We start from the raw sequence: 26,072 nt of genomic DNA on the forward strand, positions 1-26,072 counted from the left end.
TTGACATCATCTGAAAGTGCCTGAAGCAAGCCTGTCTGCATTTGCTGCTGAACAAGACCTCAGCTAACTCCAAGCAGAAACAGTCTTTTTTCCCCCAAATTCATTCTGTGACTGCTTTAATAATAAATATCTCCATGTTTTTTACAGAAAACTCTTCCCAGCCCTGTGCAAATGTGATCCAGCAAACCTAACCCAACTGTGAACTCAACTGGTAAAAAGTGGGTGGAAGCTCAGAAAATGTGGCACTATTTTGTAACAATGACAGCTGATGGAAAACAGGGCAGAAGGATGGAGCTGGTCCAAACAAAAGGGTCGCTGATACAACCCAAGGACTGTATTAAAGCTGCAGCTGGTAAATAAGAGACGCATATAATTGGGAAATAGTATTACAAGAGCAGGAAATAATTAAATAACAGAAATAATTAGTCTGCCATGTGTAATCACCTGCTTTGGAGGCTTAAAGACACTACAAAACGGCTAACATTTAACCCCCCCAGTCCATGAACCAGTGTTGAAGGTTAATCTCTGGAGGACCTAGATCAGCAGGTAGTTACACCAGTGATGGTCAGGCAGGGTCACTAAGAGAAAGCCCGCGTGGACACACACATTTTTATTTCCCTTTACTCCTCTGTGCTTTCTTCATCTCTGCCATTTTCCATTTAGAAGTTAATCTCACCAAAATCTTCATTTTAGCTTCCCACTGCTTCAATTCCATCTTTCAGCTGATACTATCTCCCATATCCTAGACAGTTCCAAATCACAGAATATCCTGAGCTGAAAGAGACCCACAAGGATCATCGAGTCCAAACCCTGGCTCCACACAGCACTACCCAAAAATCAGACCCTATGGCTGAGAGAGCTGTCCAAACGCTTCTTGAACTCCAGCAGGCTCGGTGCCATGACCACTGCCCTGGGGAGCCTCTCCCAGTGCCCGACCACCTCTGGGTGCAGAACCTTTCCCTAACCCCCAGCCTGACCCTCCCCTGTCCCAGCTCCATGCCGTTCCCTCGGGTCCTGTCGCTGTCCCCAGAGAGCAGAGCTCAGCGCCTGCCCCTCCGCTCCCCTCGTGAGGGAGCTGCAGGCCGCCATGAGGCCTCCCCTCAGCCTGCTCTGCTCTGGGCTGAACAAACCAAGGGACCTCAGCTGCTCCTTGTACATCTTCCCCTCTAGACTCATCATCAACTTTGTAGCCCTCCTCTGGACGCTCTAATAGTTTTATGTCCTTTTTATACTGGGGTTCCCAAGCCTGCACACAGTGCTCAAGGTGAGGCTGCACTGCATCAGTGCAGAGTAGAGAAGGACAATCCCTGCCCTTGACCAGCTTCCCAATGACACACAATCTTTAATTTGGGGAAAGGAAATAAACACACACACACAAACCAGGACATAATTAACGAAAGGTTGACCAGTGATGAACTAGAACAAGGACGCAAAGTCAGCATCCAATAGAGCTGCATTAGTGGGACACAAAATGGGGCGGTATGTCCCATTCAATTCTGCCAGGCTGCTTTGTTAAACTAAAGAACCTAAGAAAAACGTTTTTTTTGAAGTCTTAGCAAGACTGGTTTCTTTTACCTGAAAAGAGTGATTGGATGAAAGCAAACACATTTTTGAATCACCCTTTAAAGCTTCAAAGAGGAGTAGTGTCTAGAATACTTTTCATTTTGTTTCACCTAATTTTTTCCCCCTTCCCACATTCACATGAATTTTCTTGTATGTTTGCTAGAGAAATAAGCCAGCAATGTCTCCAAGTGCAATTATTCAACACAGCTTATGTCATCTGGGGCTGAATAATTCCAATCTCACTGTTACAATTCTTAATGTTTAAATAACAGACCACATTCTTCCAGAAGATAACTCTTCTGTTCATTTGTAGCTTCCTCAGAGAAAGGTTTCACTTGATACAACTTGCTTTTTGGACAACTCAGTAGCATTCAGACCAACTTCTAATACCAACAGCTCTTCAACTATGGCCTATAAAGCTCAAAGAACAACATATTTTTGTGACTGTACTGCCCAGAGGAAAGAGTCAAAAATAACTGTTAAAAAAAATAATGAAAAGCTATAGGACAAAAATAGCAAGGAAGCCTAGCAGCACACTGGGCTGTCTTAACAGAAGTGTATGTAGGAGGTCAAGGGAAGTGATTAATCCCCTTTACTTGACAGTCGTTAGACATCACACAGACCACTAGGCCTGCTTTGGTCCCCCAACCAAGACAGAGTTCACCGCCTGGCGCGAGTCGAGGGGAGGGCACCAGCACGGCCGGGGCTGCAGCACTCACCCTGCGAGAAGCCGATGGGGAACGTGGGCTTGTTCATCCCAGAGATGAGAAGGTCACAGGGGGGACCTAACAGCAGCCCTCCAGCACCACAAGAAGGTTACCAGGGCAAGAACCAGCCTCTCTGAAGCACGCTACAGAAAAATGGGGGATTCTGACTTGCAGTGAGGAAACAGTATTTTCTGCCTCAAGACTGTCAAGCACTGGAACAGGGACCCAGAGGGGTTGCAGGACCTCTGTCCTCAGAGGTCTGCAAGGCCTGACTATAGAAATCCCAAAGCAACCTGGTCCCATGTCAGTGCTGATCCTGCTCCAAGCAGGAAGCTGCGCTAGATGGCCTCCCTCAGCCCTCTCCAGCTCAGTAATTCCACTGTTCTATGGAAAAAAAAAAGGCAGAAAGCAAGTTAAAAATATTAGACAACACTTCTTCCAAAGTTTCTAAAAATCAGAAGAGTTTACTGCAATAAATAATCTAACTTCCTAATGTAAAATAAATTTTCATTAATGAATTAGTCACTCGTTTTAAAAATAGGAATAAAAACCACTCAAATTTGTCTTTAAATTTTTTTTCCATGAGATTATCAGTGGTTGTAACAGCTTATCTGAATGCTACTTTTACAATTTGCTTCCTAGTTCTAGACAAAAATCTCTCCAGTCACTGAAACCAGTTACATCTTTCCCTCCACTATAACACTAGTGAGAGCCCAACCAAACCAGCCACATACAATTTCTTAAAACAAAAAACTGAGCTCCTTCAGTTTTTGCATCATGTTCCCTAAGACTTTGGACACACTCCTTTTACGAAGCTGTTCCAGTTTTTCAGAAACTTCAAGTCATCTTCAAGGTCTTGAAAAGAAAGTACAGGAAATAAAGAAAGCGGATTAAAGATTTCCTATTCTTTGTTTAACCAACAGTATCTTAAAGAAATCAAAGTGCCAATCTCAAACTTTGAGTTCATCTTCCTGTGAGCAAGATATTTACACTTTCACACAGGTTTAAGCTCTGGAAAACATATTTGATAGAGGCCAAAGTCGCAATTGCCTTACACATGAGGTAAAGAACCTATTCACCCAACAGGAGCAACAACTGTCCAAATCTGCATGCCAACATATTGTTTGTGTGACAGCTTGCTAAGAAATACTTTTCTGCTTGGCTTGACACATTGTAAAATTCAACAAATAACTTTATTCTCACAAGTAATATGAGCTTTGGCTTAATATAATAGCAAGGCATACAAAATTCCAATTTTAAAAACAACCAGGACATTTTTTCCTATGAAATTTACTGCCAATTCTCCCTTCTTGTTTATGGTTTTCCTTCAATATATTTATGGTTTTCCTTAAAAAAAAAAAAGTTGGTGCTAAGCTAAAAAAGAATAGCTTTGCCTGAAGGTGCGGTGAATCCTTAAAACACCCTTATGCTCATGTCATTTTTACTATAAATGAATTGTATTTGTTCACTTCACGCTGAAGGACCCTACGATGCTTCAAAGAACATCAGTGTGGAGCGCAGCCTTTCAGCAGCACAACCACACTCAAGAAGATAAGATCTCCAACAAAGCCAACATCACCTTTTTCTCTGAAGAGCCACAGCTGAGAGGTAGACACTTGTGATTTTTTAAAACTACTTCTCTCTCCATATTCATTCCTCCTTTGAGTATTTACTTTTTGCCTTCCTCTCTCCATCTTTATATATCTAATACACAGCATGCCAGTCAAGCAGCTTTCTCATGAGTAACTTTTTTTTTTTGGCAACATGAAATTTAAATCATGTTTTCTGTATTGCCTTGTTCAAACAAAACTACAAATCCTTCCAAGTAGACACCTTTAAATCTAAATGTTTACTGCAACTAAACAAACAAATTTAAACTAAATACTTTTTTTTTTTTAATATAATCACATTTTTTTTTCCTGTGAAAGTAAGTGACCAAGTCACAAATACCTCAAAATAACCACAGCATGATGAATGCCATTACGTACAAAACTCACATAAATCGACTCAACAGGCACCTCTTTCAGTTAGAATAGCTGTAGGTGTTAGCTGTAACTGTGAGCTAGTAAAATCACACCGCGGAGCAAGGTACACAACGGGGCAAGTACATCCCAGCCCCAAAACCTGCAATGGCTGCCTTTGCCCCAGCACACAGCAACAGTTAGCAGGCAGAGATGGCTGGAAGGAGCCTGCAGATGAATAAAGCAGCATGTTAAACATCTTCGTGCATGCAATTAAGAGCACATGTTCCTTGCTTAAGCAGCCTCACTGATGGGTTACATTTGTCCCTGTACATAGTAAATTTTAAAAGTTGAGGGGAAAAAATAACCGATACTTTGCTAAGATAAGGATTGTTTTAGCTTTCCTATAAAGGTTTTTAACTCAAACCCCAGTTCAAGAGGTCATCTTTCTAATATTCCAATCTTATGCTTTGCTTGTCCAAAAATCACTGGCGTTGTCAAAGTGACGGGTCTGATTCGAGTCAATAGGTGCTAAAACGAACCAAGTCAAACTTCTCTTCTTGTGACCTATTCAAAAAGGTCTGGACTATACGTGGCTTTAAAGTAGCAAATTTCATCTTTATGAAAAAATGTACTTTTAACAAGTTCCCTCCAAATTCAACTTTGAATTTCATAAATACCGCTGTTCACTGGCTCTGCTGTATATCCTGACTTTTATCACCTTACTTTAGCTGACAATCATTTTCCATATGCTCTAAAATCACAAGCGCAACTACATCCAAAGGAATCAGTGGATTCAAAGGTAAATACCAAGTGGAATGTAAAATGGACACAGCTTATGCCAAACAGATTTGCTACATTAAAATTTGAAGCCATTACCTTGTACCTTCTCACAATAAAAACAAATAAATGTAAAGGCAAAAAGAAAAGAAAGAGTTAACTCTGGCTTTAATTTCTGAGCATAAACTAAGAAGCTAACATAATAGTTTGTAATGGCTCCCCAGACAGGATTTGTGGTCTGCAAAAACAGGAAGAATGCCCCCCCCCCTTTCCTCCCCCCCACACTGTAAAGCACACCACTTTATAACCTGCAGAATTAAATCAAACACGCAAATCACAGGCTTCCCCCAAAAAGAAAAAGGTCAAAATGAAGAGGTTTTTCTTTCTGCTCTACAGCAGCTTGACACCAAAAGCTAACCAACGACAGATCTAGAGTTGTGATTGCATCCCTGTAATAACACAAGAACTACAGATTATGTTTAGGGTATCGTTAATCTCTCACACCCACCAATTTCCTACTGACAGCTGGAGGCCAGCAGTGAAATCCTGGTGCAAAAGTTCACTTAAAATCAGCAGGAACAGATAAGCTTTCAAAATAATGCCGAAAATTATGAAAACAGACCTAAGCAATAAGTTTTCAGAAAAGAAAATGATTACTTTTTGAGCTTAATAAATACCGGTAGCAAGTTTTTCACACGAAGATAATGTTCAGGCACATAACTTCATGTCAAAAGATACAGTTTAAGGCCCCAGAGCCCCACTACTCTCTTTAAGAGATTTTCTCTTTCTAAATTTTGGATTGTTTCAAGTAGGAAACAGACACTTTATAGTTGAGGAGCTTAAAGTTGCTCAAAACTGCAAGTCGGTAATACCCGCTTTGAGCATGTTGTATGTTAAGTACAATGGCTATTATTTTTCTTGCCAATACTCAGAATTTGTTGTTCTTAAAAGGAAAGAAAGTAAACTCAACATGTTCTATGATTTGAATGTATGCCAAAGAAAGGGTATGAGAAAACCAGAAAGGGACAGAAGCCAAAAAGAAAATATATCTACAGTAATACATTCCTGCTAAATTAGTACCAATAACTCTTACCGAGTTTTCAGCTAGTACAACCCAAGATAACATCTACAGTTTAATTTTTGAACTGTTCTATACTCTTTTATACAGATTTTCTTTCATCATTCCTTTCCTCCTCCTCTCCCAGCTTCTCTATGCTGTCTACAGAGCCAAAGCAATGGCCAACCTATGGGGGGGACCTCAAATTGAGTGCAGTTTAACCTCACAAGATTTCATGAAGAGATAAAAATCAGATTCCAAAATGCTTACTAGTTTCATAAAAGATTGACTCGTAGATAAAAGAAGAATAACAAATTAATCAAATCTCAGGAGAAGAAACGAAGGACTTCCAGCAATTTTTTAAAACATTAACTTTCTTGGTATAGAAGGCCTACTGAGCATTAAATAAGGCCCCAAATAACAATCTCTTTGGACTGTGGATTGTAACAGAGAATTGTTTTTAATCAGCTCAGTTGATCAAAAAGAAAACACTTGGTTTGTTTCTGGGCACCTTCTCAGTCAGAACGCAGCATGTGCTGCTTGGCCGCCCGGCCTGCAAGGCAGGCCTGCAGGTCAGAAGGCAAACGCACACTTTTTGAGCAAAAAACGCTTTGGGGAACCTAGCAGCAGAGGGATTGTTGTATTTCACTAGCAATCACTACTGTATCATGGCAAAGAGAGGACAGAACGGACAGGACTGTTAACAAAAATTAGGAGGAAGTATGGAAAATGTTGTAGAGATGTGCAACATTCGCTGCCTCGCATGTATACTCCGTACATTTTGGGGGTGTGGAAGGTAGGAGGGTCTCTACCAGACAGCTTGGGGCTGCCACAACACCAGTGGAAACCCACCCAGTATGACCTGTTCTCCTCCAGCTCTCCCCCATCCCTCCTTAGGCTAAGAGCCTCTCACCGTCTCCTGTCTGCATTTCCCAAACCCAGCCCCAGCGGCTCATTGGGCAGCAGCTCGGAGGTTTCCTAACAAGCCCTGTGGAAAGGGCTGCCCTTCCCTTCCCCTTCTCCCTCCCCAGCCCATGTTCTGTGCCGTTTGAGAAAATCCACTCCACAATAAGTTTTTGTTAAGATACTTAAATCATCAGTTTCTCATCTGTTTCAGAAGACTTGAGCAGTCTCTTTTTCTAGTCTGTAAAACTAGTAGTTACTGTTTTCTTTGTACATTTAGAGCTAATTTTCTTGTAAGACTCGCATTGCTTTAATGATTGATTATATTTGTGATCAGATAACACCGTTCCCAAAATACCTGAAGCAATATGCAAAAAAGCAAACATGACAAGTCAATCCAACCCAAACAGAAGATAGCTGCAACTTTTCCCCTGGTGCAATTAACTTCAGAATGCCTTTACCTTCAGAAACAAAGGAGCAGACTATTCCAACAGCAACAGGGTATGGGGTTAGACTTGACTTGCCAACATACAAAGCCATTTATTTTCTCCCCCGTTAGAATCCAAATGACAGCATATTAAATTGTATTAGAACCAGGCTTCACATCCAGTTAGGAACCACGAGTTGGCCATGCAGAATATGTACTAATGCTTCTAGGAGCTTGCCTACATCCGTAAGGGCCTGAAGCACAAGGGGTCCCCAGAAAGGTGATGGAAGGAACCAGAGCAAACTTTCTCCAAAAAGGTAGAAAAGCCATATTAAAGTCTGACTGAATCATTTCAACACATCCCCACTGACTGAGAAGTCCCTGTCTGTCAGGGTATCAGTATTTAACTGCATCAGATACTACAGACATATTAATATGACATTGCACCTACCAAAGACAGAAGGAAACTATTGCCAAGTCCAGTTTTAACCAATTATTTTCTGTCTTTAAGCTCAAAGATCCAAAAAAAACAACAGCTGAGCTGAGAACATATTTCTAGTTCCTCAGTCAGCTTGCTCAAAAGAATGAATAACAGACACTGAAGAAGAGCTCAAAAAGGAAAAAAAAAAACTTGTAATTGATGAAGCACTGATTTGGCAGCAGAGATTCAGCAAGATGGTGCAAACACAAGTTCCCTTAAGCAGACAGAAGGATGTTGTACTACCAGACACTGCGAACTGGTTCAGTCTTTCACCACAGTCGGAACAGTCTGGATTAGGATGATAGGTACTGGCCTTAATTCATGAGACCTGTTTTATGTTTGCCTTTAATTCCGTGGGCTCTGTTGTTCCTGCTTGTCAGACAGATCATCTTTAACAGCGTATTGCTTACTTTATCAAAAAGTTTCAATCTGGAGTTGCAGTCATCTGACTTCAAGAAACAACATGCAATGCACAGCACCCACCGAAGGAAATGGAGAGTCATTTTCTGTTCTGGGGTGTGAAGAAGAAAGGGCAAGAAGGGGATGAAAGATCATTCACCACAGTACGCTTCTGTAATCTTCACTGCAGAAATACCTTGCATGGCTATATATAGAAAAATTATACCCTTCTAGGGTTCTACCTCCACGCTTTTCCTGCTGCAGGTGCTACAGACAACATGAATTCCTTGGGAGCAATAAAGCTATAGAAAGTCACTTCATTTACAGAGGATTTATAGCTACAGTTCATACGGATTTAAGCTCCTCTCAGCTGGTCTATCTAAAAAACAACAGCCTGCCAGCAGGCCCGAGGAACCTATCACAGAGAGATTCCATCCAAGACTTTCAGCCACTACACCAGAGGCACGGGAAGAGTGCATGTTACCTCTCCAGGTAAACGTCAGGCTTTGCGCTGCCACAGCAGCCAGCACTACAGCCAGCTCACCCAGGCAGCACCTGCAGCTTACTCTGCACTAGCAGAGTATCTGTTACTCCCCTCTGGGAGCTGCACGTACGCACAAGCATTCAGACACAGAAGATGTATTAAGTGCTCGCTTAAGTCAAGGAAGTCCTAATGAACATCTCCTGTATGCTAGCGCAGAACAGACAGAACTGAGTAATTAACCCAGTGCTTGCGCTGCTTGAATCTAATTCAGACTTACAAAACAGTCCAATGATCGACAATAGTCTGAATTCTACCATTTTTTTAATAGGCATTTCAAAAGCGTTTTAACATTTGGGGGTGGGGAGTTCTTTTCTCGTTGGTAATGTATTTTGTTGTCGTTACGTATTTTGAAAAAACAAAATACAAAATTCTATTCATACTCAGATGACTAAATCACTTTTCCTTAGTTTTCAGCCTACAAAGTGAAAACAAACACAGATTTGCCAAAGTGGTCCTTACAATAACAATAAAAAACACTTTTCGTATCAGAAAATCTCAATTACTCACAGAATAGTGCAGAAAGGGTTGGCTGCACAGAGTCACCTGGGATCCATCAGAATTCGTAGCCTGACCTTAGCACTGCCCTTTGTCCATCCAGGCTAGCCCCATGTGAACTTGATAGACATAGTCCAGAGCTTGATGGCTGCTGCCTGGGATGTCTTTACATCATCACTGATGAAGAAACCTCACATCTGGTGTTGTGCCTAAGCCAGGAAGTCCTCCTGAAACTCAGGGAACTGGAGACCATTGAGCAAACACAACCAAACAGTCCTGGGTGATCCGGCTCAGCCCTGACTGTAACACTAAGAGAAAGATCAGCTAAATCCAGTCTGTATGGACCCACCCAGATTTTTGGCATCACATTCTCCAGCATCTCCAGAATCACAAATAAATATATTACATGGGTTCTTCCAGTATTCTTACCTTCTCTACCCGTGTTATCCCAGAAAATGGATTTTTGACTACAAAGCTGTTGCTATCCTGCTTTTTCACTTTGTGCAAGACTTCAAGGACCACTTAGCAAGCTAGACCAAACTTTTCCAACATTTGAATGCCACACACTGGAAATTCTGGACAGTTGGTTACTGACCACCTCTGCAGACATAGTTACCCTTCCTCAGAAGCACAAATAGTTTATAGCCTGGACTGATTAGATATAAATGCATAAGACTGGAATCACTGATCCCCAAGGAGCCTTCTAGCTCTTGGTACAGCTGTGGGATTCACCTTGCCAAGCTTCTGCCATTTTAAGTGGATGAAATACAGTTTACGACAGTAATCTACACTGTGTAACAGACCCATAATGGTGATTCTCTCAGCTGATTGGGAAGAGATGACAACCATGCAATGGAAACACACATTTCAGCTAAGTTGAAGTGCTGACTGTGACCACTCCCTTTTAAAAGGTATGCAGAATTATAAGGCTCATACCTATGTTTTATATGCATAAACAGAATCACCAGGACTAAAGGTCAGGGGGCACAGGTTAGGCTGACTGAAGAAATAGTTATGAGCAATTAACGAGAAAGCATCTCTTTTCCAATCTCACAACTCTTCAACATCCTGTTAGCCACAGCTTCCAGCTACTTCAGAGATTTACAGAATGTTCCAAGATCTTAAGACACTGTAAACCAAAAAAGTGCAGAGAAGCATACTTCTCCATATCGTCTCTAGAGAACTGATGACCTTATCTCAAGAACTTACACAAGAGTCAGCATTTACTAGTTGATTTCTAAACTGGGTAGCCTGAAGCATGCAGATTCCTCTCTAAAAAAGCACGATAAATATTCCAGTCGCTGACAGAATTGGTTACCCAGGACAGAAATTTCTCTCTCTCCTATCTGCAGAAGTCTAAACATTAGCCATTCGATTACACAGGCTTCACGTGTCCCTGGAAAGTGGGCAATTCCTCATATTCCAAAAGAGATGGAATCACTTCCTGGAGACAATCGAGCACTTTTTTGCCCCCATCAATGCCAACTGGATTTTAATACATCCAACTTGCCTCTTGCTCTTCAAAGGCTTTATGACACCCCAGTGGTATTCTTAGTTCAGCTGTTTTGTTTCAGGCAGTTCACAGATTTGTTTCAAGTTCTGTTTCAGAACTCTTTCTTGTAATGTATTAACCACAGAGTAATTAGAACAAACAAGCAAAAGTACAAAACAATAATACTAAGGAAAACTTTACACAGCTAGGCACCGAAAGCACACTGTGAATTTGAACCTCCTGAAGACAAAGCAGCAACGCTCATGTCACCCCATATAACACTCAGACGCTTTCAGAAGAATGAAGCTTGAAACAAAGAACTGATAAACTAGAAGTGGGTAAATCTGAGAAGCAAAATGCTGAGTCTGAAAAATTGCTGTTAACTTATTAAATTATGAAAATTTGCAATTGCAAGCTTATTTCTGAAAATTAACAGAACAGGAAACGATCAAAATATATTCATCATAGCCATATCTAACCCGCATGATGTGGCATTATCATGCCTTCCTATATCAGGATCAGCCACTTAAATTTATGTTTGAGAAACATACAACTTGTGTAAAAGCTGATTTTGTAAAACTCCAAGCATTTAAACAAATGCCAAGTAATTTACAGCCATTCCAAGAGTTTTGACTACTAACAGCTGGAATTTAGAACATTACAAAAAACATTAAAGTGATCTATTAACGTTTTCAAGGCTGAGTAAGTTGCACGTAACATTTACTGACCTCCTAAAAAGCAGGACAGGCTTTCAAAGAAAGCGTTTAGAATAATGTATTGGTCAAAACCGTGTCTTGTCACATTATTAGCTATACATGATAGAAGACGAGTTATGAAACAGCATCAAGAGAAGGGTGTTCCATTGCACTCATCAACACAACATCGGTATCTATGACTATGGGGCGATTTTACAGTGTGTTTTATCATAATCAACTGTTTACAGGAAGACAAACTCCTTTCCTAAGAGTCTGCAATTTAATGAAAAGGTAAAGAACAGAGTGGGGAAAGAAAACTACTGATATGAAACCAGAGCACTTTGGTCGCAGATGCAGGTCTGAGGCAGCTACACCGGAGCCCAGACAGCCCATTTCCCTCTGTCCTGGTTTCAGTTAGGACAGAGTTAATTTTCCTCGTAGTAGCTGGTAGGGTGCTGTGTTTTGGATTAGGATGAGAAGAGCGCTGATAACATGCTGATGTTTTAATTGTTGCAGAGCAGTGTTTACACCAGGCCAAGGACTTTTCGGCTTCTTGCTCTGTCCTGCCAGCGAGCAGGCTGGGGGTGCAGCAGGAACTGGGAGGGGACAGACCCAGGACAGCTGACCCAAACTGGCCAAAGGGGTATTCCATACCATCTGACGTCCTGCTAAACAATATATAGGGGTGGCTGGCCGGGGTGGGGGGCCGGCTGCTCGGGAATAGGCTGGGCATCGGTCAGCGGGTGGTGAGCAATTGCATTGTGCATCACTTGTTTTGTACACATTATTAGTAGTAGTACTATTATCATTATTATTATTGTCATTATTATTTTCCTGTCTTAATAAACTGTCTTTATCTCAACCCACAGGCTTCACTTTCCCGTTTCTCTCCCCCATCCCAGAGAGGGAGGGGGGAGGGTGAGCGAACGGCTGTGTGGTGTTTAGCTGCCGGCCGGGTTAAACCACAACACCCTCCGAGACAGAAAGCTCTGCAGATACAGCTGACCCCTGACAAAAAGCCCGCTCCATCTTTCCTACTAAAGAAAAGAATGGTCCCCCACAGTTCGTTAAATGCAGCAGATTTTTTTTCCAAATGAAGTACACAGTTTATATCTTGCCAGTAACGTAGCATCTTTTTGTCACCATCAGAGAACATCCTTCCCTTTGATATGGGACTGCTTCACGATCCAGCTCTAACTTTAATGACAGCTGCACTCTGTGAGGCATTTCAGAAACTCTGAAGAGCGTTGCCAGCAGGCCGGGGGAGGTGATCCCTCCTTGCTGCTCAGCGCCTGGAGCCCTGGCTGCAGGTCTGGGCTCCCCAGGACGAGGGACACGCACATACTGGACGGAGTCCAACAAGGCCGGCACGACGATGAAGGGCCTGGAGCACCTCTCCTGCGAAGAAAGGCTGAGAGAGCTGGGACTCCTCCGAATGAAGAGGGGTCTTCACAGTGTGCCTAAGTACCTGACGGGAGGGATGAAGCTGAGGGAGACAAACTCCTCAGCGCTACTCAGTGACACGGCAAGAGGCCATGGGTACATATTAAAACACATAAAATTGTGAAATTCCGTTTGAACAGAGGAAAACGTTTTTTGATGTGCTTTTTTTTTGTTTGTTTTTAAACCGTGAGGGTGATCACATACTGCAACATTTCAGTTGTAGAGCTCCGAGTCATGGTGAACGGAGCTGCATCTGGCTGGCGGCCGGTCACTTGTGGTGTTCCACAGCCACCCTGCCCAAACTGGTCATTCTCCTGCTGTGTTTAGCCTTGGTGCTGCCTCACCTAGAATATCGTGTGCAGCTCTGGGCTCCACAATACAAAAAGGATGTTAAGGTCCTTGAAAGCCTCCAGAGGAGGGCAACAAAGCTGATAAAAGGGCAGGAAGGCATGTGCTGTGAGGAGAGGCTGAGGAGCCTTGGGGTGCCCAGTGCGGAGGAGGCTGTGAGGCGGCCTCACTTTTGAAAAGTATTAAAAGTCAGCAAGAGATGCTACTTTCCTCAAAAAAAAAAAAAAACACCACACACACACCAGGAGCTGCCAGTCCTGACCTACCCACCACTGACAGCGTTCCCACAACCACAGTATCTTCCAGCTCAATTTCTGCTCTCCCAGACAGCCTTGGAAAAAAAAAAACAAATACATGTTTTCCCTCCCTCTGATAACTATAGCAGTAGCAGTCCTTAAAGCACACTGCAAAGCACATTCAAATGTTTACAAGCTGTTCCTATAAAAAGGCAGATCTCTCAGTTGTTGGCTTTCACCAAAGCAGTTGCTGAAGTGCAATGGATTTTAACATATTTTGGTTTAGAAAAAAGTTTTCCTGCTAACTTCACTTCTACAGCTTGTTTCTGCATTTTAGAGTAATAATCTTTCCACAGGAATACAACTCCCAAATAATTTGTTTCCCTGCTAGCTCTGCTGACCAGACCACAGCACCGAATACTCATGCAAGCGATCCGAACTTGAGGTTTTTCTCACCATACAAAACAGGTGAAACACCATCCCCACACCGCAGCTTGCTGTCTCGATTTCTTACCTGTAGCAAGTAAGACTAACGCTTGTAAGAACAGTTGCTGTGTTAAAAGATTTTGTTTGCCTGTTTTGCCCACTTTTCCCCCCATACTGGGAATTTACAGGCTTCCTTAAAATGCATCAAACTGGATAACCATAAAACATTGTGAGAAAGGAAACCGTCATCTCAAGTCTAAATATACTATACCACTATACAAAAATATACCAACAAACTTGTATTTGAATGGAGAATTCCGTGCAAACCACAGAAGCACTGTATTTATTTACAGCATATACAATACCTATTACCATTACTGTGCCGTCACATTCTTCCTCTGCAATGTGTTTAGACTAAAGGCATTCATGGCAAGGGAACAGCCCCAAATACCAACTGAGTTTGCTATCAGGTGAAGACACAAGTCTAAGAATTCCACGTTGTACTTCTAGAAATGTTTCTGACGCTTCTCGAAGCAATATATGGTAATACATTTGTTTCCAAGAACACTAATGTACGTACATAGGAATTCTCTGTAAATGTGCACTGTTGTACCGTATCACATTTTAAACACAGATGCTTTAAATATTTTTCTCAGAGTCTAGTACACTGAACTTTATGAAAAAACATCCATAGTTTTCTACTAAAACATGCTGCCAATAGTAGCCCAGAGCAAGATTTTACAACCAAATTATAAAAGCCCTAAATCTCAGGTTTTATAATACCATCAGTGACACAGTCTCAACTGTAGCGACGAGACAGGCGCCGCTATAATGTTAACAGCCAGTACGTAAACAGTCATTCGGCCAAGGGGGTGCGGGGGCAACCCCAGAAGGGTCCCTTCAGAGCTGCCCCAGAGCTTGCAGAGGGCTGTAGGGGGCTTTCTTAATTGCTTACCGAGTGCAGAAATGGAAAAAAAAAAATGTTAGCCAGGCAGCGAGACAATTAATTTCATTAAAATTGTAGCTGTGTCCCTTGTTAAAGCTTTATAAATAGCTATTGAAACTCATTAGTACTTTATTTTTTAAACAAGAGTCCAACAAACTGAAATTTGCCACTTAGCTATCAGGAAAACGTAACTTAAATGGATTTGAAGCATTAACAGGTTTACAAAACACTTGAGAGAGCATCACGCCTTTCTTTGGGAATAATTAATCACAGACGTCTTAAATCCTGGCTGTTCACTGAACTACCAGACTTCTTTGTCTTAGAAATCGGAAAGGTACAACCCATCCAGCCCCATTTCCAGCAATACACTGGCTGCAGCCAAGCCTCATATCACATTTCAGCAGCTTCATTCACAGCAATTTTAACAAGTATATTCAGTTACTGCCTCGCCTGCTAACAGCCCCGGCGCTCCCAGCGCAGGGCAACGCGATGCCGCTCAGCCCGAGCCACGCGCTGCCCCCTCTGCTACATGCTCAAGTCTTCTTCATAGTCATTTTCATCTGTTAGATGCTATACGAGAGTAACTTAGATTCCACACAAAAGCCAAAAGGCACTAGCAAAATAATCATTTTTCAAAGTTACCAACAAGTCGAATTGCTTCTTACCAAGAGCTTGAAACAACCCCTGCAGGGAGCGCGCTGGTAAAACAACTCCATACGGAGGTCAATAAAATGAATGCAGGGATTTCCTAAGGAAGCCTCGTGAAATGAACGTGACCAAAATGAAGTCGCTAACAGACCTTTTAGCATCCTATACTATAAAAATCGATTGTGACAAAAGAACTGCAGACGCATCACACAAGAGATTAAAAAAGTGAAACTGCAAAGAAAACCATGTTATTTTAAATATACTTGTGCAAGTGCACCTGTTAGGAGATTACTTATTCTAATAACAACAACCATTATTAACATTAATAATACTGTTAATACTAAAAAGAAATTGTATGTTGTATTAATAACCACTAGTAACCATTGTTAATATGACAATATATACCTAAAGAGTAATTAAAACGTTGAAGCCACTGCCAAATAATCAAAAGGAATTAGAAAAATGTATATTCTGATGAGCTCTACATTTCTCCAGGAAAAGAGAATACTTTCCTTACATACAAGGCCCTTTTCTATCCATGTGAAAAAACATAACATACAAGTAGCACCTGCAAATGCAAAGAAAAGAAATAACACGGTAGGACTAACACTAATAACTTGGTGACATCTAACCCTGTGCCTTCTTAGCACTTCTCAGAACATCAAACGTCTACCAGGTATGCAGTTAGCATACATCAGAGTTCAATTTCTAAATTCTGTATTGGTTGGTGAGGATGCTTCCTCCTAACCCTATCAGGCAACGCAGCTTCAAAGCACCATAAAAAGGCAAAAATTCCAAGTTACTCCTGCAGGGTCAGAGCACCAAAGGGGCAGAATGTGAATCAACACATCACAAACCAAAATATCCATGTTTATGCATCTACGTTCAATTACGATCTAAGAAATCATTCTTATCAAAACATTAATTAATCATACCATGACGTGTTCTTCTCTGGTAAAACCACAGAACATTCATACATGCTGATCCCAAGCATACAGAAAAGTTTACAAGTGTTTTTATTCCTTGGCCTTTCCACAGATCCTAATAAACTACCTTTCATGCACAGAATAACCGTGCTTTATAATCACAAAATAGAATCCACATGGACATACTAATGTGCAATGTATATCTTCATAGAAAAGTAGTGGTATAATATAACATAGATCATTTTCTGAGTACATTTGACATTTCTGCTCAATCCCACCTCCCTTTTCCTTTGCCAGTGCCATGCAAATTTAAGTTACTCATTACACAAACTATAACCAAACCACTTCTCCGACACCTTAGAAAACCCACTCCCCCTCACGATTGCAATGCTGGTCCCTGGAAGACTAGCTGCCCAGCTCTTTCTCCCATTCTTCCATAAGAATTTTTAAATGTACACATTTACTGGCACACATGTACAGTAACACTCAGGAAAATGTGATTTACAAGCATGCTGTTCCCAAGTTGAGGGCTGACGGGTGCTGTGCAAGCACATGCCAGTGAGGCACTTAAAATAGGGTCTCCACTTGGGAAGAGATTAAGTGATTAAGTCTGATGGTGCTGCCAGCTGCTAGTTGCAATTTAAAGGGCTGGAGATGTTTATGAACTAAAATCAGGACTTTTTCCCACCTCCCCGACTCTTCAATACGCTCTGTTGAAAGCTACTCGGGAAATGACTGAAAACGCTGCTGTCTCTCTATGTCCGAAGTCAGTTTCCTAAGAGACCACAAAAGCCTATTAAAATTTGATCTCGCCTGTAACAAAAGCTAACAAATGAATGGATCTGGAATCAGAAAGTCGTATTTCACTGCATCTGTCAGCACCAGCATTTCACGCAGTTTACATGGTTAGCATCCAATAACATTCCAAACATCTTTTTATCTTAAAAACAATTAAACTTTCAACTGTCTCTTCATTTCATGTATCTATTTTTTCATTAATAACAGTGACTGCACATTTTCAAGCTCCCAACCCAGCAGTCATGGAAATATGCCTGCTAAGCGTGCTGTGGAAATCATACTCCTGCTTAACAGCACGATCACCTTATTTGCTCGAGAACTACATATGAATATCCTTCTTTCCCAAATTGATGATAAAGATGCAATAAACATTTTCTCAATATTATCAGCACTGGAGGAATAAGAACACAGTTTCCTGTGTATAAATATTTGCAATTTTACCTCTTTATGAGGATTTAATCAGCACAGTATAAAATGCCTCTCTGAGAAGTTCAACTTGATGCCTTATGGTGCTATACCAATGCTTTCTTTTTATATTGCATCAGATAAAATGTAAAGTGAACTTTTTAGGCAAGTTACATTAGGACACACACTTTTCATTCTTCATGACATGCAAGAACTAATTATTTTAGCATTATGCATTACATACACATGGTACCTACTTTTGTCATTTGTACACACCCGTATCTCAAATTTTATTACTTCCAAATCTCAGAAGCTAAGTAGGTGCCTGTTAACGTGGCGAAGTTTCCTTGCATTGCCACTAAGACTTTCAAAATTTGGCATTTGACATAATAGTTATGAACTTTTTGCTACACTTAAGAAGTTTTAGTTGTGTAAGTTTTCCAGAGTTGTTCCACTATTACATAAAAAGCCGGTATGGTTTGCACTTACAAGCGGTTTCAGCTCTTGACTGAAACTTGACTTATTGATTCCTCCTTGACTGAGGAACACTCTGAAAGCTACAGGAAACTTATAAATGAGAAGAAATTAGTCTGGCAGTCTATCTATTGTTATCTAGAAATAATAGAAGCCTGACACATGAAGTCTTCACATTGTAACAGGTCTGCAGGAAAAGTTAAGTGTCCCTGATCAGAAGAGTAAAATGCATTTGCTTGCACGGCAAAATGAAACACTAATGTCAACACAATGCTGGAGTCTACAGAAATACAAGAAGTTCTACCAAAATGTGTCCTCCCTTTTTGGAAGTAATTGCAGTAAGATGAGAACTAGTCAGCTGGAAAGGACTTGTAAATAAATAAATGGGTAACTTAACTTCCTAAATAAATCAGAATAATGTTTGTGGTTTTTTGCTACTGTTGCATTAAATAACATGGCTCACAAGTGTTCCCGCTTTCCCAGAAATTCTTATATATAAAAAGAACATCCCTCGAATTCCAAAAACAACGGAAAAAGAATTACTTTCAAAGGACAGAACTTTGGGAGTCTTACCTAAAACTCAGGTTGGGCTTTGCATACTCCTTAACTGAAGTTTAGGAATGGGGCCTGACAGTCAGTTGACAACTCAAAATGTATGTATTTGCAGTTCTTTTGAAATGACTGCATGCAGAAGCTTCTCACATTCGTAGTAATCAGAATTGCATTTGCCATCATCTCTAGGGATGAAGCCCCCTCTCTTTTAAAGAATAATCCCTTCTTTGACACCTTTGTCTCCAGCTATGCTTCAAATAAAGCACACTAACTAGATAACTAAAACATCTCATTCCTTATTAAAATAATTAAGCATTATAGTTTTCATTATTGATACAAGCTATCAATGTAAGCTGCATTTCAAAACCATTAAAACCTTACAACCCCGGATTTCATCTGCCATTCTTCATGGCCACATCATAAATGGCAGCTTTCAGCTACCCGTGCATCTCCCAGAGCTTCCACCCCACTGCTTCATGCTTTTTGTAACAACCTTGATAGCTAAGCTTCAGCACCATTTTGTAAGCGAAAAGCTTTGCCTTCTGCATCGTTACATTTCGTCCAACTTGGATTATGTCAGCTCTTCAAGTTAGTTTTTTCCCATGACATCCTATTATTCCTTTACATTCACTAGAGTCACATTGTTAGCTTGTGTCATCAGCAATTTCCATTAATAATTTCATTTGCAGCGATTTTGCAAACATTATAAATAATATCTTATAAATAATGTTTAATCTTTTAATGTCCTAAAAGATTAAAAACAAAACAAACAAAATAATTAGGCAATCCTAACCACCCAGCTTCATTAGGCAGTCCTAAACAACCCAATTACATATCAAACAAGGAAAATGAAACACAAAAAAAGAAACTGATCACTGGTAATGTGCGTTTTCACTTTAGCTTCCTATACTTAAATCCAAGGTTGCAAAAGACACTATTTCAAGCAAAGTAGTCTTCCAGCACTTGGAAACAAAATGACTGAATTGTCAAATGACAAAACCAAGAAATATTATTATATGAAACAGAAGATCCATAAAGATAAGCTGTACCTGCTTTTCCTTTCAATGAGAATAGCCATGTAAGAAGCTGGTAAAGCAGCACCAAAACCAGGAGACCAAAAGTAGAATTTTCCAAGTAGTTTCCTGAAAATGTAATTTGTACACGTATTACATGCAGAGCAAACAAAATATTGACATCCAACACTGTATTCTACTTTTATCATAAAATTATGCATGTTCCATTAAAATGAATTTTGTCCCTTTATATTAATCAATATTTACAAATAAACACTAATCATTTCACTTTTACAGTTGGATAGTTCTTCTCAGAGGGGGGTACATAAACATTAACACCTGAACTACTTCATTAGCATTTCCATTTCATTTAAAGGATTACTTTAAAGAAAGTGGTGCTTTCAATAGATGTTTCTGAAAAGCTGCAGACACTCATTATAGGAAAAAAAAAAAACTATCAATGAATAAGTAATAGTTGCTCTTTTCTCTGGTACTTGTTTGAATACATCTTCAGGAAGATGTGCCTTGTGGAATGTAGGAATGTAATCCAGCGAGCCACGAATCAAATCAAATTATTCCAGCATACATCGTGCTCTGAAGACAGAGAAACTATTGCTAAAAACAGTAAATCACTCACTCACAGTAAGCCAGGGAATTAATCTGCACATTACAACTAGAACCAGCAGCAAAATCCCAGTTGTGTTAAGGCCAGTGGGAAAGCTCTCACGTTTTGCAACTAGATCTGTGTTTCTCTGAGAGTCCACACGATGTCAAGCATCAAAATTCTTCCAACTTGAAGAGTTGGGGGAAAAAAAAAGTTACACAAATGCTGACATCTAAGCAAACATTTGGTCACTGTGAGAATACGAAGACCAAAATGCCTTTGGGGGACGATGGCCTGAACCACACTGGATCTGCCGAGAACACCTGCACCTTCAAACTAACTCAGGATGACCACAGAAGCAAGCAATAGTCAGGCAGTCATGAAATCTGGCAGCATTAATAAACACATTTCAATTAAAATGGTGCTGCTAAACTGATAAGCACCATCACTTAAGGAAAATATAGCATTATGGTGGAATCTCCCCCTTCTAAAAATAAAGCGAATAAAATACAACAAACAAAATGCCAAACAAAGCATAGGAAAAAAAACATCTTAGATGAAATTTCATATTGGTAACACGAAAGCAAGAATTACTATTATTGGTACCACGTGGATTAGAGCACTTTTGCTGTAAAAGGCATGATTAGCCTCACTTCACACTTCCGCTGCAAAAGTAACATTACCAGTGAGCAATGCCAGCTTACGTTCGTAAGTGAAAAGAGAGCCAGTGTATCAGCAACAAGTGATGTAATGGCAATTACACACACAGTTCATTCCCACGGCTGCAAAAGGATAATTTCTCAGGATGACAATGCCAAATGCCACAGGAGCTAAAGTTCATTATTAGGACTCTCTTGGAAAGCAATTACTGTATGAGGTTTCAGAGAGGCCATTTTAAACAACTTAAGTATGAACACATCCTATCAGACACACCTGTTAAGTAAGAGAACAAATGTCTTTTCTGTGGGAAAGAAACGGCAATTTGTTCTTTCTGCACGGTTTACACCCCCTCTATGAATGGTACATGTTCAATTTGATAAGATTTAGGAAACAACAGTATATATTTTGCACAGTAAAAGTCAGTAAAAATTAAAGCACCTGACCAGTAAGTGAAACATTTAAACTTCTGCTGGAATAAATGAAAACAAGTTTTCGTTATTATTTACTTGGTTATTTTACATGGTCTACAGGTAGATACTGGAATGAGAAATGGGTTGTCTTTTAAGTTACACATCTAATTCCTCACCGTACAACTGTATCCAAAGCTGAAAAGCTGGTTGACACGTAAGGTTGAATTGACTTAAGCAAGCTAAAGTAAAGCTGTATGTGGGAAAACTCAATTACTCTAGTCGCTAGACTAACAGGATCGTGTCTTCACGAGTTTTTGCATTAATTTAATAAAACTGAAAACCTAAAAATCACACCTGTCTTTTAACCAACTTAATGCTAGCCAACAGAAGAGCCCAGCACTTCCGTCTGAAGCCTAGACAGATGCAGGCTTCTGGAGCTCGTCAGCAGAAGGGATTACAACCCCCAGCTGGTCTGTCACACGCCCATAACACAGATCACCACCTCCTCTGCTCTGCCAACACAGCAGGCTGCCCACATTCCCCAATTTATTTCCAGGAAAAAAAAAAAAAAGAAGAAGAGTCAGCTAACTTAGCTTGGTAATGCCTTCTAGAATGAGAACATCTATCTAGAGCCTAAGCCATTGCTGAAATGGGGCTTAGATGCTTTGGAAATTTTAGCCACTTATGAAATAGAGAGAATATTAAACCGTTCTGGAAATCATTTATTTTGAATTTTCTTGTTTAAAATATTACACCCTTGAAAGTAATTGCAGTTGTTCCCATTTTGGTGGTTTTCCCTGATGGAAAGCAAGGAAGTATTACAAAAGCACCAAAAACACACATTAGCACAAGTCAGACTTCTCACCAACAATTACATTTCATATTTAGGTCTTCTAATTGCTACCGGAAGACTAAAGAAGTATTTTCTACATAATGCAGCGTTAGACAGTGACTGAAGATTCACTGGGACTTAGGTAAAAGTATGAACAGATGAAGTGGGCACATTATCCAGGAGACCCTACACACCTGCCAACACACCTCCTCCTTGGTGTTACGAAGAAGGAAACAAGGCAACTCTTTCTCAAACCAAGAGTTGTGCAGGTAAATACGAGTTAACGTGTCCAGCTACAAACCCTTCAATCTGTTGCTTTGCTCTAGAATTCCAGGAGCCAGCTGCTGGACGGCTTTGCTTCTGAGTTACTGCCCCTCCTGCTTTCTGGAAGCTCTCCCACTCAAGAGGATAAAGTCTGCAGGAAATCCTGGATGAAACCAAAGCTCTGGCCGGGATAGACATTCATAGAACAAAAACAGGGACTTGGACTGAGACGATCTTATCCAAAAAATGGTTTAATAAGCTTTCCCACCGAAAAGGATACAAAAATTGCAGCACACATCCGATTACACAAATCTATCACACTTAATCTCTTACCACTATCTAGAATCAGATCTAGAGGATCTAGATCTCCAAAGTCTCAGACAATCTCTTTGCATGGTCAAAACTTGACTTCAGAAATATTTAGGATGCAGTTAAGCAATATATTTATGGTGCTCTGCCATTCCTTGGATGGATTAAAATATACAATACCAAATGGCATTCTGGGCTGGAAAACGACACCGTTATTTTTGCTCTCAGGGGCTACTGAAAGTCAAAAAATCTCCCGTATTGTATAGTAATTAATTCAACGAATCATACAAGCGCACACAAAAAACAGCTGCACACCAAGTGGTTAAAAAAAGCAGAGAAGTCTCACATGCACATCTCTATCCTGTCACCCACCCAAGAGCAGATTAGAGAAGGAAGCTCACATGGCTCAAGCTGCCAGACAATGTTTATATTCAGTACACTCCAAGTGAGGGACTTATCAACATTCTGAGCTCAGAATTAGATCTTAAAAAATAAATAAAGGCATACTGTACACAGCTTTTAAAGATATCGTGTATTTATGCTGCTTCCTGGCTCGTTCTCAGTTTCTCTTCATAGCACTTGTCTCTGACCATATTCAAGTACTAAAGTGACTTGTTCAAAGAACCTACCCTTGATGACACTCAAACATCTTCCTGATTAACACAGTAGCTAATTTAAAGTTCATCACTGCGTGACCAGGATAGGACGGCTCTTTTCCTTCCAGTGGATTGCTTTGCGCTTTCCCTCTATCAAATTTCATAAGCCATTTTAATCAACAGATCTTTCTGAAATAGCTGACAGTCAATTTTAGACTTCCATATCCTAAATAGCCTCAAATAATCTCACACAATTCTTCATCCCTTTTTCGAGACTGGTTAGGTGTACGCAGGACAAAGAACATAGCAGGCACATTATTGGCAACCTCTTCCTATTATGCAAACCGATTATTTATTCCTTCTTTTGTTTCACACATTTTAACTGCTTGTTAATGATTTCCTAACTCCTGGAAGGTAGGGAATCTTTCTTCTTAAAGAGTCCTAGCAAGCAATCTTGGTAATCTTGCCGTTTGGGAATTCATATATCATGCATCAACCAGCGCATCTTTAGATACGTATTTATCCTTCAAAAAAAACGAGTTAATTTGGAAGGCATAACTTCTCTGATAATCACGTTATCCACTGTTTGTTTGAAATGTCCATTTGCAACAAATCTTTCTAGGAGAGAAAGATCAGGCCTTCTCAGGTACTCTCTAGGATATATTTGGATTTCATGCAACTACGTATTTGAAATCAGTAACAAGGAAAAAAGGAACCAAGTGAATACATTGTCTCGTTTACTGATTTAAAAGACTTTACAAATGGAGGAGGAAAAAAAAAGAACCTTCATATTCAAGTGGTAAAACCAGAAAGCACAGCTATCGCTTGTCTTACTCCTAACCGCTACAAATGTGTATTAAAAAAAAGACAAGTTTTTATATAAATTTAAAAAGCTTCATAAAAATTGCTTTCATATTACATTGAATTTTTAGGACAGTATACCAACCTTAGAATGCAAAAGCAAGCAATATACAAGGTCCCATTTGCTGTCAGAAAGGAGGTTGACTGCAAGATCTCAGGTAGCAGCTTGTGCAAATAATAGTCAAGTTTTCTTTTCCTGAGAATAGCTGCAATCTGAGGGAGGAGGGAAGAAAAAAAAAGGGGACAAACTTTAATTCAGAGACTTTCTTGCATCGTTTAAAAAAAAAAAATCAAGAAAGGAAAATGAGATATGCCCACTTAAGCAATAAATCAAAGCCTATTAAATTTGCCGGTTTTATGAACAATACCACTTCCTTTGAACTTGTTCCAAATGTTACAATATTTATATCAGGAAATACACCAAACAAGCCTTAATGCAAAGTATAGGAGGAATTTTATTACCTTGTTACCGTTGGCCATAATAGTCAGAAATGCTGTCTGCCAGATATCAGAACTTTAAAATGCAATAAATTCACGGAGTTTTGTCTTTAAGGCAATTAAACCATCTCCTAACAAAGGTCAGAACATCACTAAGTTACCCAAATACAGGCCCTACACAGTGTCTGTGAGGTGACTAGGCATTACTAAAGGTTTTATACTCCAATTAACCAACTGCAAGTCCTCCCAAAAAGATCTCACCATGTGCCAGAAGAACATACTCCTGACAAATTTTATAGAAACAGTATGTTATCTCTGAAAACTGTCTGTTGTAGAAAACAGGTTGGATCTAAAAAATAAAGGCTCTTCCTGGTCGGTTTTATTTATGTTCCATGTTTTTTAAAGTGCTGTTAGTGACTCAAACACAACAGGCCGTCAAATCTTTCTTGTCCACCGAAATTGTGCAACTGCAAGAACAAGGAGCAAGGCTTCTCTCAGAGGCACGTGGGGCTAGGACAAGAGATAACAGACAACTCGAAATACGGAAAACTCATGTTAGGCATAAGAAATAAAATTTCATTTGAGGATGGCTGAATATCTGAACAGGCTGCCAGCTGTAGACTCTCCATCACTGGAAGTCCTTGAAGCTGAAGCTGGAAGACGCCCCTAGGAAGCGCATCCAGCCGGCCCTGCTTTGAGCAGGAGGTTGGGACCACACGGCCTCCATGGGCACCTCCAACCCCCATGTTCCCATGCTGCCATTAGATTATAATTTGGGTGCACTGTGAAGTAGATTTTTATTTTTAAATAGCGATATCTTCTTCATCTGCACTGGTTTCCCAGGGACTCTCAAAACTAGCAGGAATTTTCAGGCAATTCTTAGAATTACAGAAGTTGTAGACAGAGAGTGCTTCTCTCTGAAGAGCTGATGAACACGACGACAGGCGACCTGTTGGCTCAGCAACACCTCTCAAAGGCTCAATTCCTCGAGTTAAAAACATGGAGTGAGCTCTTCTCAAAATCTGTCCACTTGCACTGATGAGCAAGATGTTCTGGATAAAGAAACGGGATGAGGATTCTGCTAGAACAAACCGCAGGAGAGTGCCACCAAAATTCATATCCAAAATGAAGCTTGAACTAAGAATTGTGGAGCAATATATGCATGAGCACACTTCTGAAAACAGATCTGCACAATACTTAATCAAGTGTCACGACTGCTTAAACCATAATGGATTAGGCAATAATGCAATCCAGATAATCTTTCTGTTGAAGCAAAGTCTTAATGCAGTCTAAACAGCAGATTACTAGTTGCTCCCTCCTCTGTTATTTCTAGCCTACTGTACAAAGGTCGTGAACACTTGGAACAGAAGAACATTGTT

General features: G+C 40.3%; 1 protein-coding gene across 1 annotated transcript in view; it reads right to left on the bottom strand.

Annotated features, from left to right (window-relative positions):
• The window catches only part of TMEM135 (transmembrane protein 135), a 180,757-nt gene that overhangs the window by 139,595 nt on the left and 15,090 nt on the right, over positions 1 to 26,072 (bottom strand). The window contains exons 2-3 of the mRNA XM_080598275.1: positions 24,341 to 24,468; positions 19,756 to 19,848 (exon numbers count right to left, since the gene is read on the bottom strand). Coding sequence (XP_080454401.1) covers positions 19,756 to 19,848; positions 24,341 to 24,468 — 221 coding nt within the window. The remainder of the gene's footprint in view (positions 1 to 19,755; positions 19,849 to 24,340; positions 24,469 to 26,072) is intronic.

This window comes from Anser brachyrhynchus (assembly GCF_964034855.1).
Source record: "Anser brachyrhynchus genome assembly, chromosome: 1".
In the NCBI taxonomy this organism is placed as follows: domain Eukaryota; kingdom Metazoa; phylum Chordata; class Aves; order Anseriformes; family Anatidae; genus Anser; species Anser brachyrhynchus.